Source organism: Pomacea canaliculata, linkage group LG1, assembly GCF_003073045.1.
Source record: "Pomacea canaliculata isolate SZHN2017 linkage group LG1, ASM307304v1, whole genome shotgun sequence".
Lineage (NCBI taxonomy): Eukaryota > Metazoa > Mollusca > Gastropoda > Architaenioglossa > Ampullariidae > Pomacea > Pomacea canaliculata.
Window position 1 is genome coordinate 22,617,932 of NC_037590.1, and position 15,842 is coordinate 22,633,773.

General features: G+C 37.4%; 1 protein-coding gene across 1 annotated transcript in view; it reads left to right on the forward strand.

The window, feature by feature from the left end:
- The window catches only part of LOC112575092 (WD repeat and FYVE domain-containing protein 3-like), a 47,721-nt gene extending 32,225 nt beyond the window's left edge, over positions 1–15,496 (forward strand). The window contains 13 exon segments of the mRNA XM_025256668.1: positions 228–381; positions 1,013–1,104; positions 1,239–1,451; positions 1,929–2,076; positions 2,242–2,396; positions 2,582–2,674; positions 2,869–3,102; positions 3,484–3,606; positions 4,414–4,473; positions 5,116–5,911; positions 6,489–6,600; positions 7,296–7,493; positions 7,616–15,496. Of these exon segments, the coding sequence (XP_025112453.1) occupies positions 228–381; positions 1,013–1,104; positions 1,239–1,451; positions 1,929–2,076; positions 2,242–2,396; positions 2,582–2,674; positions 2,869–3,102; positions 3,484–3,606; positions 4,414–4,473; positions 5,116–5,911; positions 6,489–6,600; positions 7,296–7,493; positions 7,616–7,742 (2,505 nt within the window). The 3' untranslated portion in view covers positions 7,743–15,496.
- Positions 15,497–15,842: the final 346 nt, after the last annotated feature.

The following is a 15,842-nucleotide window of genomic DNA, read 5'->3' on the forward strand; positions in this document are numbered from 1 at the left end:
GTACGGGACTTGCATCTTTACAGTGTTACAGCTGTAAAAGTCTCTTTAGCGAAGGTTGACTGACCTGACTGAACAGTATTCTGATGTATTGTACGAGATATGATGGTATCATAATACCCTTTAATCTTCATTCTTCTTTCTTTTGGATGATGAATGCTTCCTACTTGCACACCTTCAGTTTCCAATTTACAGTCATACATATTCTTACGGAGTGCTCTCTGTTGCAGGGTGGCCACTTTGATTTGGCAGATCGCATGTTTCACAGTGTGCGGGAGAACTGGCTATCTGCTGCAAAGCACAATATGGCTGATGTAAAAGAACTTATTCCAGAGTTCTTCTACCTTCCAGATTTCCTGCTGAACAAGAATAATTTTGATCTTGGTTGGCATTTTTTTAATTTAACTTTTACATATTTGTGCTATTTTTGTATTTTGTAAACACCTCTAGGATTATTTATATTTTATAAAGAGACCTGCACTTGCAATTCTTGCAGTTTATAAGGAGTATTTCATGTTTTGAAAAAGATCAGTAGAAAGCAAGGCAAAGGACGTCGGAACAACATGGGCCCAACTGAAGGGGGCTGCCCAAAACCGGATCCGTTGGCGAGGTGCTGTTGCGGCCCTATGCTCCTCGAGGAATAATAAGAACTAAATTAGTTTCATGTTTTCAGTGAGAAAAAATGGACTTCAAAATTATATTTTCCGTGAAGTGAGCAGAGTTTAGCAAGAGCTTAGACCTAGCAAGCAGGTACTTCATGATGTACACATTAGCATTACCATAGAAGATAATAGGCTACATGGTATTGGTATGCTGGTTTTTATAGCTGTCTGAGGGCCATTAGCAGCGTAGACCAGTAGAGTGCCCACACTCGAGGCATGTGCTAGCTCCGTGTCAGGGAGCAAACTGTCAATGGCTAAAAAGCAATTGTAGCCTGGTATTTCCTGTAGTCCTGTCATCTAGTAACTAAACAAAGGAAAATATCAGTAAACTTTTTTTTTCTCATGATCTGCAGGCTGCAAGCAGAATGGAGTGCAGTTGAATGATGTCATTTTACCCCCTTGGGCAAAAGGGGATGCCAGAGAGTTTATCCGCATCCACCGTCAGGTACATACCTGCCATTTTGTAGTTGCATGATTTTCTTATGTTAACATATCTTTTGCTTGTCTTTAGAATGTTCCATGTTATAGAAAGCTTATCATGTACCATAGAGATGTTGAGTAATTGCTTCTGTTTCTCAGGCTTTGGAGAGCGATTATGTGAGTGCCCATTTGCATGAGTGGATAGATCTGATATTTGGCTGCAAGCAGCGAGGACAAGCCGCAGTGGAGGCCAATAATGTCTTTCATTACCTCTTCTACGAGGGGAATGTTGATATCTACAGCATTCAGGATCCTCTGAAAAAGAACGCAACAATAGGGTTTATCAACAACTTTGGACAGATCCCAAAGCAGGTTAGTGTCTTTCAACACATTTAAATGTACATTTCAAAGATCAAAACCTGTAAAATAAAAAAATTTTCCAAGTAACATTTAGTATATGTAGATGCAAGTGGCGGTACTTTCAGAATTTGATACACTCCCTGGGCCATAGTTATGATGCAAGGGCAATGGCAAATGTTTTATTTTTTATCAATTGCTCAAATCTAAATAATTTATCTTGAGTTGTGTTTTCAAACATTTTTTTACTGTTCATGTCTTCACACATATCTGTCTATTTTGCTGCACTCCATGTTAATCTTTTGTATTTTTATTGTATTTTTCTAGTTCATTCTTGTTTAATGCTTGTTATGTCTTTTCATTGTCGCAGTGCTTTTTAAGAACAATGTTATTTTTTGGTTTTAGCACTTATGTTTCCTGTACATAGATCATGTTACTATAATTACTGCATCTTTACTGTAACTGTTTTTAGTGTTAACAATTTGCTTGCAGTTGTTCAAAAAGTCCCACCCACCAAAGCGCCTGAGTGCAAGGCTTCTGGAGACTCTCCCAATGTGTGCTGCCACAGGCACAGCAACTGACCTGCGCCTCTTCTTCCACCATGTAGACAACCTGAAGCCTGCCATGCAACCTATAAAAGGTGAGCAACACTGTGACACCCATCTTCAGTTGATTCATGCATCATGATGTTACAGCTCCATGTTAAGGCATCTGATACCTATACCACAGATAGTTTTGCATGAAAATATATGTTTATACGACTTCTAATGATCATGCTCATCATGATGCTTATGTTTATATCCAGAACTGAAGACTGCAGTGGGTCAGATTATCCACACAGATCGCTATGTCCTAGCAGTGGAGCAGAATAAAGTGTTGATTCCTCCCAATTATAGCCGCTATCTGGCCTGGGGTTTTGGTGACCTTAGCCTTCGCATTGGACCATACGAGTCAGAGAAGGTTAGTGCTTGGTAGTGAAAATATAGTGTCTCCTTAGTGTCTTCTACCATTTTAGTTAATTTATCAGTTAAATTATCGAGCTCTCTGTAGTTGTTTGAGAAAATGGAAAAATAAAAATCTGCTACAGAAACCTGTTGACGTTATGTATTTTTATTTGTATTTTTCTCTCTTTGCTGTGATTTCAGGCCTTAGCCATCTTTGAAGGACTAGACAATGGAGAAATACTTTGTGCTTCATGCCCAAATGACAAGATCTTTGTCACAGGAGGCACCAGTTGTGTAGGTTTGATACTCATTCTTAAATATAATTTTTGGTATTCTTGTTACTTTTGTGATATTAATGTTACTTAATGATATTAATAACCATTATGTGGTATATGGAACACTCATTCAGGGTAGTTGTTAGTTAAAAAATGTAACCACAGACCAGTTTTGCTCAAAGAAGGAATATTAATACTATGTTCTTCTTTCAGGTGGTACGTGTCTGGGAATATTCAGCCAAAGATCGCCGAGCAACTTTAAAACAACCTCTGTATGGTCACACAGATCCGGTCACCTGCCTGACTACGTCTCCAGCTTACAATGTGATTGTAACAGGCTCTCGTGACCGCACATGCATCATCTGGGACATGAGTCGTCTCATCTATGTTCATCAGCTTCGAGGGCATGTGGCACCAGTAGCAGCCGTATGTGTGAATGACTTGACAGTGAGTAATCTTTGTAGAGTGAATGGTATTGTCACCATTATATCAGCAATTGTTTTTAGCAAGAAAACTGCATTCTGCTAAAAGTTGTTTCCCTTCCAAAAGTGCATTTACCTGGATGCATTGATTTCATAGAAATAAAATGCTTTCTCACCGGCAGCTTGGTGCAGCTAAAGTGCAGTGGTATTTTAAAACAATGCTGTAATTCAGTAATGTGAAACACAGTTTGATGCAGCTTGCATGCAGTTGTATGACGAGTAATTGTGTCATTCCACACAGCATGCAACTGGTAGTTTGATTACACATCTGTTACAAATATATTTTCCTGTACCACTTTAAGCAGTTTGTGTATGCTGTATTGATAAATATTCATCGATAATGCAGGGTGATATTGCTACATGTGCTGGAACATACCTTCATTTGTGGAACATCAATGGTGAGGCCATAGCAAGTATCAACACGGCTACTGCTCGGACCCAGCAGATTCTCTGTGTTGCAATGTCTCAGGTATTTTTAGAGTTCTACCTATTGCTTACTCTTATTTTAACATTTTAGCAGTAGCATTGACAGGACATGTTTTAGACTGTTTTTGAATTATTATATTTTTTTTTTTTTTGGAAGGGGGTATTTAGTTGGGTTTTTTTTTTAACAGACAAGTACATACGATATCTCTTGACAAAGTACGTTTTCAGCACAAAGTGAGCGTCACACATGGTAAGAGCCGAACACCACTGTGAATACCAAAGTGTGTTGGCCTTTTACACTGTTAGAGAGCAGTTGCTCACCTGACCAGTGGAGTGCTCTGCATGCTAGTTACGGGCTAGCTCACTGTTAGGGGAGAAAACATTTTTCAAGAACGAGTGCAACCCTTTTTGTCTCTTATGATCATGCCATCTGGTAGGTCTCGAAGAAAGAGAATTTACTCTCAAAATTTTCTTTTAATACTCTTAATTGTTGATTACTGTTAAAACTTGTCATATAGTATTAATGCCTTTTTCTGCAACTGAGTATTTTGATGATTGAGCATAATAAAATAAAAATTGTACCTGAAAATAATTTTATCATCATTTTTCCAGAGCTGCAGCTGACGAAAACAGATCTGAAATAGACTATCCAAATGTTACCTGCATTTTATTTGTTTATCCTTTGTTTTTGGCCCTATGCTCCTCGAGGGGCAACAAGGAATAAACATCCTATGTTGTGAATAACTTGCTTATGAGCATAAAATAATTTTTGCTTAATGAGATTCAGTCCTCACAAATAATGTATGTTATGTCTTGTAACAAGAATACACAGTACCTATTCCTGTTTCAGTTTATGGAGTGGGATGCACAGAACGTGATTCTAACAGGCAGCAGTGATGGTGTTGTCAGGGTAAGCAGTCTGATCTGTCATTTTTTAATGCTTGTTCAAAAAAAAAAAAGCACACACCAAGCATTTGATAGATCATTAGATAGAGAGGATCAGTGTTACTTGAATCTTTAACTCGTAGATTTCATATTTTTTTCAGTTAAACTGTTGAGGACTCATTATTGGCTGGTTCAAACATTTCTTTTTTAAAACCAGTCCATAAACATGATCTAACTTTTAAAATGCAAATATTCAACTTCTGTAAGCTATTTCTCCTCAACAGGAGAAAATGAATTTAGTTGTATAAAGACGTGATTTGGCATTTCAGTGTAGCATACACTTTACCATGGGTAAGAAAATATACAATACTGAAACACCACTATCCACTGTTGTGATTTCTGAGCAGCATATATAAGGTGTCATATCTGAAAGCTACAGTAGTGGTAAAATGATCATGTCGTGAAGTAGATTATAATGCTTGTAACTTCTTATGACTTTGTTGCTGTTGAGGTTGGTTGGGATGAGTGCTCCCACCATGAGGGGACTTCACACTGCAGGGAATGGGGACTATGGGGAGGAAGGAAGGGCTAGGTCATGTGTGAGAAGGGTTGCTGCTCCCTGACACTGCAGGTGTTAATTACTGTTGGTGACTTTACTGACTCTCAGATGTGGAGCGTGGAATATGTACAAGTTCCGGAAGAAAAGGAAGCCAGTTCTGTAGCATCCAAGTCTTCAGAAGCAGTGTTTTCTTCAGAAAGCAAGGCAGAAGCTACAGCCAGTGCCAGCCAGTCAATTCAGGTACGCAAGATGTCTCGTCATGAGTCCTGCGACAGCTATGCCAGTGAAGAGCGGTCTGCTGTTGACCTGTTGAAGGACTTTAAAGATCCTGATTACCTGGCTGCCCGAGAGTGTGAACTAGGCTCCTCTGGTGAGCAAGACAGCCCCCTTACTCAACGCATGAAATCACAAGAAGCACAAGGTCAAGGGACACAGTGGGATGAGCGAGTAAGCACTGAATACCATAGTGGAGAAGTCAGCGCAACCAGCAGTCTCAGTGACTTGTGTACTCCTGGTGACCCTGGTGCAGACTGGGAGAACGTCAGCATGAAGTCTGGAACTGCATCTGTCGATACTGGCATGGATGCTCTTGCTGTCCTCGGCGAGGGCAGTGAGGGAGAACTGGATCAAGGGAGACAACTTAGCAGCCTGTCTGAGCCTTGCTTGTCTGGAGTGCTTAGCCAGGGCCCCATCCCAGGAATTCAGAGTGGGTCACAGGTCAAAGGTGACCAGGCAGCAGCTGCCAGTGCTGAGACAGATATTTGCAATAAAGACAAAAGTGCCACAGCCTCAAGCACTGTGGAATCTAGTGGGAACACACCGGTGGTATCCTTACTTGGGCACAAGCTGGCAGAAGAGCTTATGACTAAACACAGGCCCTTCAGCAAAAATATTCTAAGGGAAGGTTAGTTCTTTTTTTTATAAAATTAACATTATCCTTAGCGTTGTTGTTGCTATCAGTGTATATATATGTGTGTGTGTGCACGAGTGTGTGTATGTCTTCCTGCATGCATGTACATGCACGTGTCCCTCTGCCGGGACTATACAGGTCCCATTGTTATGTCGGTCAGACGCCTGGCTGGAATTGAGGTACATCTTTAGAAAATTTTGATGGAGATGCCTTATCTTGCCTTTTTGCAGGTTATCACGCCCTCTGCCCCTCTTATTTATTCTCCTCATAATCATGTCATGTGGTACAGTGTGAAGAAGAGATACCATTTTTCATGGTAAAATTCCTTTCTTATTAACAGATGATATGACCACTAGTTCCTTCCCGCCTTTCTGCTGTGGGTCCTGAGCATTGTTCTCCCTGTTCATTGGTCATTGCTGACCAATTGGTAATGGACATTTGGAATTGAGGTAGCCAGTCAGGATAACTCCTCATAGTCATGTCATCTATGTACTCAAAGAAACAAAGTTTACCAAGAAAAATGGTATTTATCTGCATGTATAAGAGAAATAATACAATCTGTATGTTCCAGGCTTCAGGTGGCAACGTCAGCTAGTGTTCCGCAGTAAACTGACAATGCATACAGCATTTGAACGCAAAGACAACAAAGAGCCTGCAGCAGTAACAGCCATTGCAATTTCAAAGTAATTTTTTGCATTTTCTTGCTCCAAGAATAATACCTGTTCTGCATCTTCAGCTAACAAAATGAGTCTACATTTTCATTTTATTGTTTCTTTTCTGTATTGATAATTTACCTAAAGTTCAGCTGCACTATAAAGAGAACCCAAGGTTCCAAGAACCAAAATCAACTTACTGGACACGTTCTTTCTAAGTCTTCTAATATGCAATAGTGCTTCCTCTTTTTCAAATTACTTTCATAATTTTGTTTTCCCATTTCCAGCCTCTCTTAACCTCTCCTAACCAATCAGTTTCCTTTATATATCTTATGAGGAAGAGGATTCTTACCAAAATAGCTTTTCACTTTCAGTACATGTGCACACAAAGCATATGGGCAGTAGTAAAAGAGACCGTAGAGAAGGGCACGTTTTGTGACTGCAAACCATGGGACACAGGATGGGAACATTCAAACCTCTGTCTGGAGACTATCTCTGAATATGTGCACCTGCTTAACTTTTTATCTGTTTATCTTCGTTTCATCTCTTTCCATAATTTGTTAGTGTTATCTTTTATTGATAACTAAAATTATTTGCTCTATTGCTATAGTTGTTTTTATTTATCATTTAAAGAAATTGTTTGATATATAGCAATGTTGTTAAATGAAGTTTTTTAATTGTCAAAGGTTTACTAATACCAGTTTTAATATACATTCTCTTTGCAGGGACCACAAAACTGTATATGTTGGGGATGCTCGTGGTCGTGTTTTCAACTGGACAGTGACTGACCAGCCTGGCCGTGTGGTAGCAGATCACTGGATGAAAGATGATGGAGCAGAAAATTGTCCTGTCTGCAGTGTCCGTTTCTCTTTTGCTGAGCGGCGGCATCACTGTCGGAACTGTGGAAAGGTCTTTTGTTCTAAGTAAGTATGGTACCATATGATGCTAGTGGGATCAAGTCTCTTAACACTTGGGTATTACCATAAAATTTCAACATTCTTCATGAGATATGTATACTTTTAACTATACACTTTGTAAATTGCAGGTGCAGTCGTTATGAAACAGAAATTCGTCGCCTGCGAATTCTGAAACCTGTGCGAGTATGTCTTTCCTGCTATAATACTCTGCGTGCACAGCAGGTGCTTGAAGGCATGGCCAGCAGTCGATCTTGAAGGTCACTATATCGGCTTTTGCTGGAACTGCAAATAAAAAATAAAAGGTCGTCTTCAAAGTTTCCCTGTCTTTAACACCATGATGTCTGAGCTTCATGTTTTTATGACATAGCAAATAGATCTTGGTATATTTGAAGGATGTAGATTTCTGTAGTAGCAATGATTGCATGGTGTAAAGTAAATGTTGATTACTTGAAATCTACACCTTTCTCAGCTGGTCATCCTTGTCTTGCTGTATGTGATTAGGTAACAGTAAGGTAGGACTACAGTCAAGAACAAGAAGGCCTACTATAAAGAACAAGAAGACATCATCACTAAATTCTTCTGAATCGGTCACCCTTTTTGGATTTGCTTTATAGCTCTTAGTATTTGGCAATGTTCATGTAGTCACATATGTGATAAAGAGCTAGCATGCCGGGTAAAAAAAAAAAGAAAATGAGCACACTTTTTGATACATGTATGGCTCATTTCATGCTTTATTTTGAAGCATAGTAAGACATGTGTCCATCCTTGAAGATTCTATCAGTATTGCCTTCAGGAATTTGCAAGACTCAGGTCTCAAGTAGAGCGAAGCAGACAGTCTAAGTTGGGTTTGTACCTTTGTGGACATTTGGGCCCAGTCAAGCTGTTGTTTTTTTGTTTTTGTTTTTTACCTACCTGCCTCACACTTGGCTGATTACAGTGTCATAGCATTTTCCTGCCAGTGTGACTTTTGGTAGAAACTGTGAATAGACATTATGTGCTTGTTGAAGGATCGATGCACATGGTGGGATCATAGAATGAAACTGTGTGCTATAAGTTAAATGTTGCATGCTTCAAATTTATGGCACATATCAGTGATATTATGTATGCATTTGTGTTTGTTTATAGAACACCCTTAAGGAAATTTAGTTAAAATAACTAACATCTAATCTCTGAATGCACTTTCTTTAACACTTATTGTACACATGTATGCACATGTTTGTGCATATGTATGCATATGTATGAGAAGGGGTGTAAGTATTTGTAAACTCAAGTCAGTGGTACACTTTATAAACATATTTAATGCTGTTTCCTTGGCTCTTCTAAAAGAAATATAACCCTTGAAGGGTCATAACAGTATGCACTGGAAAGACACAGTCTTTGGTGATGCCATGTATTTAGGCTGTGGTAAAGGATACATATTGGTATAGTAAGGGCACCACTGTGATGTATTATTTTAAACCTGGTTACAGTAATATTAGCCACCCTTGTGTCAGCTGCACTAACTGTGATTAAAGTTTTGGAAGGTGAGCATAATTCAGAAGTGTTTGGGGCTTTATCGTTAGGATTTGTTTGTCTTAGTTATTTGAGCTCTCCTTTTTGAATGAGTTTGTTCTTCGTGCCAGGATAAGCTGATTGTCACCTGTTGTTGAGTTTGTATGGCCAAGTTATCAGTTCTCTTATAGATTACCTTTTGATGCTATAGTTCAATTAATTGCATCAGCATCATTAAGGATTCTCTGTTCACCTCTGATTAACATGAAATGTGACATCTTTCATATGTCATATTAAACACATCTGTATCTGTGTGTGTTCCTGAACACGCTGAATCACTAATCACTGTCAAGCACAATGCCTCGCTCATAGAACTAGATCGTTTCAGCCACTTATAATAGTCAGTTCATTCGATGCTTTATTCTCATGTATGTCAGTTTGGAATTCAACTCCCTTTTTCTAACATTACAATACAGTCTCTTTAACTATGGACATTTGCATGTAGGAGTAACACCACTTGGAATATGGAGATGTGTCAGTACTCCGTGTTATTAACCAAAACCATATTATGAATGAAGACGGATGTAGGTACAATTATCTTAACATGTTTACTGCCATACTTTTTGTTGAAGAAAAATGTAATGGAAAAATGTATGTGTGGTAGAAAGAGAATCTTATTTCCTGCTAAAATTTTGACTATATTTATTGTGATGACTGCTTAAGCAGAGTATGTTTTTATCTGTGTTAATTGGTTGTGAAAGCTGTATGTCTGTAAATTTTGTTTCTTAAAATTTAAAACAAAACCACTTTAAAAATGTTAAGAATGTCTGTTTTTGAAATTTCTTGTCAAGGATGCCATGTAGAAGCATGCTCTTTGATGCTAGTATAAAAATATGTCTACAAGGGTAAAGTATTCAAATTACTTTAAGGATTCTTTTATTATGTAGTGAGTGAAAGTGTACAGGAGGAATGGAATCTATATTTCTTAGGGAAGGAAGAATTTTGCATTCTGCAGAGCTTTGTCCATACCAACAGAAAGATCTAACAAAAAAAGTTGTAATTTTTGTATGCTAAAATATTTATAAAATCTCAAGAGGGATTTTTAGCATCTGACATTTTAGCAGGTGGTGATGTGATATCACATACCTGTGATGCATTGCGTTGATCAGCCATTGACAACTTCTGCAGTCTTTCGGTAACTCCTGCATCTTGTCTGTCCTGCTTGTATGCTTAACCACATTGATATTAATCTCATGGTGCAGATCGATCTGATTTATAATTATTGCTTGAACTGTTCCAGATGTTGATGTATTATTTTACTTCTTATCATGTAATAATTCATTATTACCGTAGTGGGATGTAATTTGTTTCAGCCTTTGTCCCCAAGTGGACCATTTTGACTTGGATGAAGTTGTATTTATTTGATCATCCAACAGTTCCATTCCATTACAGATCATAGTTCTCACTTTGATGTATGTAAGATATTGTCTGGTAATCTTGCTCACTTTGTGTTGATATTTGCTGTCATACATTTGAGTCTTAAAACACATGAGAGGAAGTCGGGCTTTTCAGTCTAATAGCAAATCTGTCCTATCCACTCTTCCCTGTAACAGCCTCAGTGTACTAACACAAGGAGTTGTCTTTCCTAAGGCTTTTTTTTTTAAAGTCCTACAAAGCATGACTTCATTCTTTTTTTATTTTAGCTGTTTGAAGAGCATTCTCAATCATTACCAAAATGTAAAAATCTTATAGGGAAATATGCTTACCAGCTTGATATACACTTAATCTTTAGTAATATAAAGAGTGCAGTCAGATGTTACAGGTACAGTACTATACAAGCTGCTTTCTTCCATTTCTTCCTTCTATTTTGGGGGAAAGGGTTTTTTGAGGTGTGGGAAAAAGAAGTCAGCGGTTGGTTGATTTGTGGTTTTTATGGTTAGGATTTGAGCATTTAAACTTGTGAACCTCTGCAGTTCTCCAGTCTCTCCTGTTAGGGGCTGGCTGTGGCCATATTTCTTTCCCCAAGGACTGAATATAGGTCAGGATAGCAGGATGTTTCTTATCACTGGAAACTTAGACAAGAATATGATTATTCAAGTTTATCATGAGCATGCCATGTAATTTATTTCTTTGTAATGTTTGTGATAAAAATAACAACATATATATATATATGTAAGTATGTCAGTATCAGTAGCAAATGTTTACACGAAGTACAGTGGACAATTACATAGTTACTTATTCAGAAGTTACTGGCATTTCCAGATTTTTTTTTTTCTTTGGTATGAAAGCTTGCTGCAACTCTTAGCTAAGTGCACATTACCGACCATGATTTTGAATGCAGAAACAGAGATAAAGAAAATAGGACAATCAGGTGCATTAATTTTTTAGTATTTTTTCTTTTACTTCACCAGTTGACACAAAATTAGTGGCCTGTGGTTTTTTGGCTAGTGAAAAGAAGCGTAAGAAAATATCTACCAGTATGTTTACAGATGTTTCCATTTCATAGACTTCATATCTATGTTGTATCTTTAAGCATTAAGAACATACATCTGTGACAAGGGGGTCTGGGTAAAATATTAACAGACCTAGCCATAGATCTTGTCACAGAGGATGAAATCATCTAGTCACTGATTATTGGTGGAAAAAGCTGAAATGTGTTTTATGTTTAAATATGATGTATGAAACATTGTTGACATGATTTTGCATCGTTGGCTCTTTATTTGAGTATGATATGTTGTTTGGACAAGGACTCTGGTATAACTTTACCACTATCAGCCATTGATAGAGCTGATTCCCAATAGTTTTGTAACCCTGTACACGTAATTCTTTCCTTTTTAAATGTATATAAGAACTAGATTTAAAAGCAATGGTACTAAATCCTCTTCTGTTGATGATCTTTTTGTTGTACATTGTGCAATCTTTTGCACATTTTCTCCCAGCAGACTTTGGGGGTGGAGTAAGTTGGGTTAGAGAGCTTTTGCAGTCACTTTACAGGACACTTGTGCTTGTATCATTTCATGCTTAGTCTGATGTCAATCAACACATAGAACAGTGGTTTATACATGCTAATTTGTGTGTGTGTGTGAGAGAGAGAGAGAGAGAGAATGCCTTTCACAAAAGCTCATGATTTATAATGGACTTTTTAATGTCACTCTCCCATGTAGTTTTCTCTTTTTCCAGAATTTTTTATGTGTACAGCAAAGGGGAAAAGAGTAACGCATTCCACTTTTTTCCTTTGTATGGTTTTACTTTTTTTCCGAAAAAAGATTGTAATGTATATTTGTCACCATTTTCATTCCTGAAGATTTATGTCACCATAGCACAATTTGCCTAGTAAGAGGCTTAAAACTACTTTTATTTAAAGCAGTGATATTGGTGCCTGTGAGTGGTTGATTGTTTATCATAGCATCCACAGCAGAAGCTGTCTCATGGAGAAGTTTGTTACCCTTCAGTACCAGAGCAAAGATGCAGAAAGGACAAAACAGTATCATAGACTGCCATGATATCTGCACTCTGCTTTGTCAATAGTACCTGTGTATCAGAACTTATCAGTTGAGCATTTTACATGGATTGTGGGTGTATTATTATTATTACAGCAGAAAAGTTCTGACATAAATGTAAATGCTCTAAAATTGATGTTTAGAAGTCCTGTCACCAAGACTGTTACAAGCACTGGTAGTACCATTGTTTAGCTGTGCAGAAATATGAGTCAGTAGATAGTTCCTGTCTAGTCTTGAGCCCATGAGATGTTTAAGCATAATAACACAACAGCAAGAGCAAGCAAAGTACAGCTAGCAGAGCATGAGCTAAAACCCCACTTTTGCAGCAGAAAGTGTGAGACTAATTGGAGTGTGGTGTTGCTTAAGCTCCTACTCACAAATTTTCCACTAAAAGCTGTATTTTTTCCTGATGTATTTATTGAACCAAAGGTTGGAATCTGTGTACATGATTGCTTTGCCTTTGTTTGCTACTTCAGGCTACTGGATGAATGGAAGAATAAATGTAATGTGCAATATGTTGTTATGGTATCTATATCTGTACTGCCAATTTCCATATTAAAACATCTGCAAGGTATGCCAGTGTTTCCTAGTCATCACAGCTTCTCTCTAGGCAATGCAAGCTTTAAAAATAGTGGAAAATTCCTACTTGGCTGAGTAATATGGCTGTCTTAGTTGAGGATAACAAATCTGATAATGTTTGAATGTTGGATGTCATGAGAAAGCTTTGAGAAATGTGGACTTGTTTCTTAAATATGTGTAAGGGCAATACAGGAACTGTGTGAGGTATTAAGCCAATTTTGAGCATCAATCACTTATTTGACCCTCATAAGCTGTTGTCAGAAACTGTAAACAGGACTCTTCAAAACTCTGCTGAGAGTGAGAGTGCTAAGCATTATGTCATACTAACAGTGCACATTTTCAGAACAGGTCTTGTGTGTAATCTTCACTTGGGTCTGTAACATTTTTCTAAATTTGTAATATTCATATAGATGTTTACTATATTAGTCATATTCACTTGCATAGTGTACTATTCACTTAGTCCAGAAGGAATTTTGATAGAAGAAATAGGAATCTGTGCATTAGTTTTGTCAATGCCTATACTGCTAGAGGGACACTCGGGAAGTCCTAAGATGCACCATTTTTTTTTTTTTTAATGCTTTGTGACATTCAGTTTCTCAGTTAACCCATTTGAGTTTGTTTAAATATTTATAAAATATGCTTTCCATGCACTCACACATCCTTCAGACCCACCTGAAAAAAACAACTGGATGCCCTTAATTGAAATCCTTGAAAACAAATATCCTTTTCAATCAGACCTGCTAATGAAATGCAAGAACATAACAAAAATGGGACCAAGTATGTGGATGCAGGCAAATGGAGATCAGCTGTACAGTGACATGGCATGGCTGAACAACAGTGTCTGAGTTCACCATAGCTCAGCTATGGAGAGGTGAGCTACTGTCAAGAAGTGACATTTAGAGCACCAGTTCAGCTGATTTCTCCAAGATACTGTTAAAGGTGATTTCTAAGGTGGTGGCAATGCATCCAATATTTCATATGGCCTGTAATGTGCAATGTTTCCTACCTTTTAACTTTTTCATTCAGTATTTGGCCAACTGATATAGACTTGCCCATTCATATATATTTGCTTGCCATCGAGGTACCCAACTGCTGTACTGTTTACATGATTATTGTAGTGATGCACTAGTTATTATTGTCAGCCACAAATTATCTTACCATGATCCCATCCTTTGGTGTTGTGACCAGATCCGTGGCAACACCAACTAAACTATAGCAGTTCTACTCACCACAATTTCCGCAATTCTAGAGCCTATTGTCTAGCATTTCTTGTTTTCCCAGCATCCTGTCAAACTTTTAAAGCATTTGTAAAGAAAGTTTTGTTTAAAAAACATGAAGATTTGACACATGTATTCGTTTTGTTTCAGAGATATTCTGTGCAAGACAGATATTAGAGTGTTGTCTAGGATCAAACGGGGTGGGAGCTATGATCCAATTGTCAATTAAGTGTTGTAATTTTTGTCTTTTAGTGTCCAAGACTTCCCAAGTGCCCTTCATATATTTTTTGGAGGCTAATAGAGGTACTGATTTTAACAGTGTTAAATAAATGGCATAGAGCTTTCCTGTTCACAAGTGTCCATCATCTCAGCTCCCGAAGATATCAGATTTTAGTTTGACTGGTGTTAGAAGGCAGTATTTGCTATGTCACTTCTAGAATTTTCCTGTGTTTTCTGTTGCATTAATGTTCTTTATCTAGTTCTGCAATAACCTTCAGATCCACGAAAGCAGACGTTACATGCAATGCCCTCTGCTATAGTAGCTCTATACAACTGATAATGATACACAGAACATCCTTATTAACAAAGCTTATTAACAAAATTTTTCTTTACTAGTGAACATAAAATATTACTACTCTATATTGATCATGAGCTTTAAATTATGTTACTAATTACACATAACATGATTTTAGGCTGCCTTTTAAAAGTTTAAGAAGCTTCTACAAAATGTCAACTAACTTAAATTATTTACTAATGATAATCCCTTATTCTATTATGTTCCTTAAACACCACCATAATTATTATTAACAGCATAGCTTCCTGTCTTTTCTTAGTTTATATAGTAATGGCTTCCAAGGCAGCACTGAGTGTTTAAAATTCCTCAGTGCAACTAAAAACTAGGTGAAGGCGATTGTATTTTTTTGGTGAGTGCTAGTTTTCTTTTTTTTCCTGAGCGGGGTGGAATCTAAACTTGGTAAAATCAATAAAATTCGTTAATGGAGCAAAGAACTGACCATCAATGTGCAATACTTCAATTTTAGAAATTGTTGTTTAACATGTCTTCAGTAAGTCAAGATTATAATTGAGGACGAAATACAAATGCTTGGTTGGGTCAAGCCATTACTAGAGAATTCACTGCCGGCAGTTTACTGTAATGGGTGAAATACACTTCTCAAAATGTGACCCACATACCACTCTGTAGGAATAAAGGCACTGTTCAGAACTGTTCGTCCTGACTTGTTTTGTGGACAAATGCTTTTTTTCCTGGGAAAAGTCAGAATATATTAAATGTATGCAACATATGTAAAACACAAGTATCTTCGATACATACAACAATTTCATATAAATGCCAGTGACTGATCAGTAGAAGACAAATTTCTAGAAAGTCTTCTGAATTGATGAGATCATTTTTCAGGTCAGTGAAGTAAAATTGCATTTTTTTTTTTTTTTAATAAAAGTGTACGAGTTCGTCCATTTATATAACCTGTCCATTTTTTAAAATTTTATTATAAAAATCAGATTTTCTTCAACTTGTGTTTATTCTATCTAGTTTTCATTCCCAGTTCCCA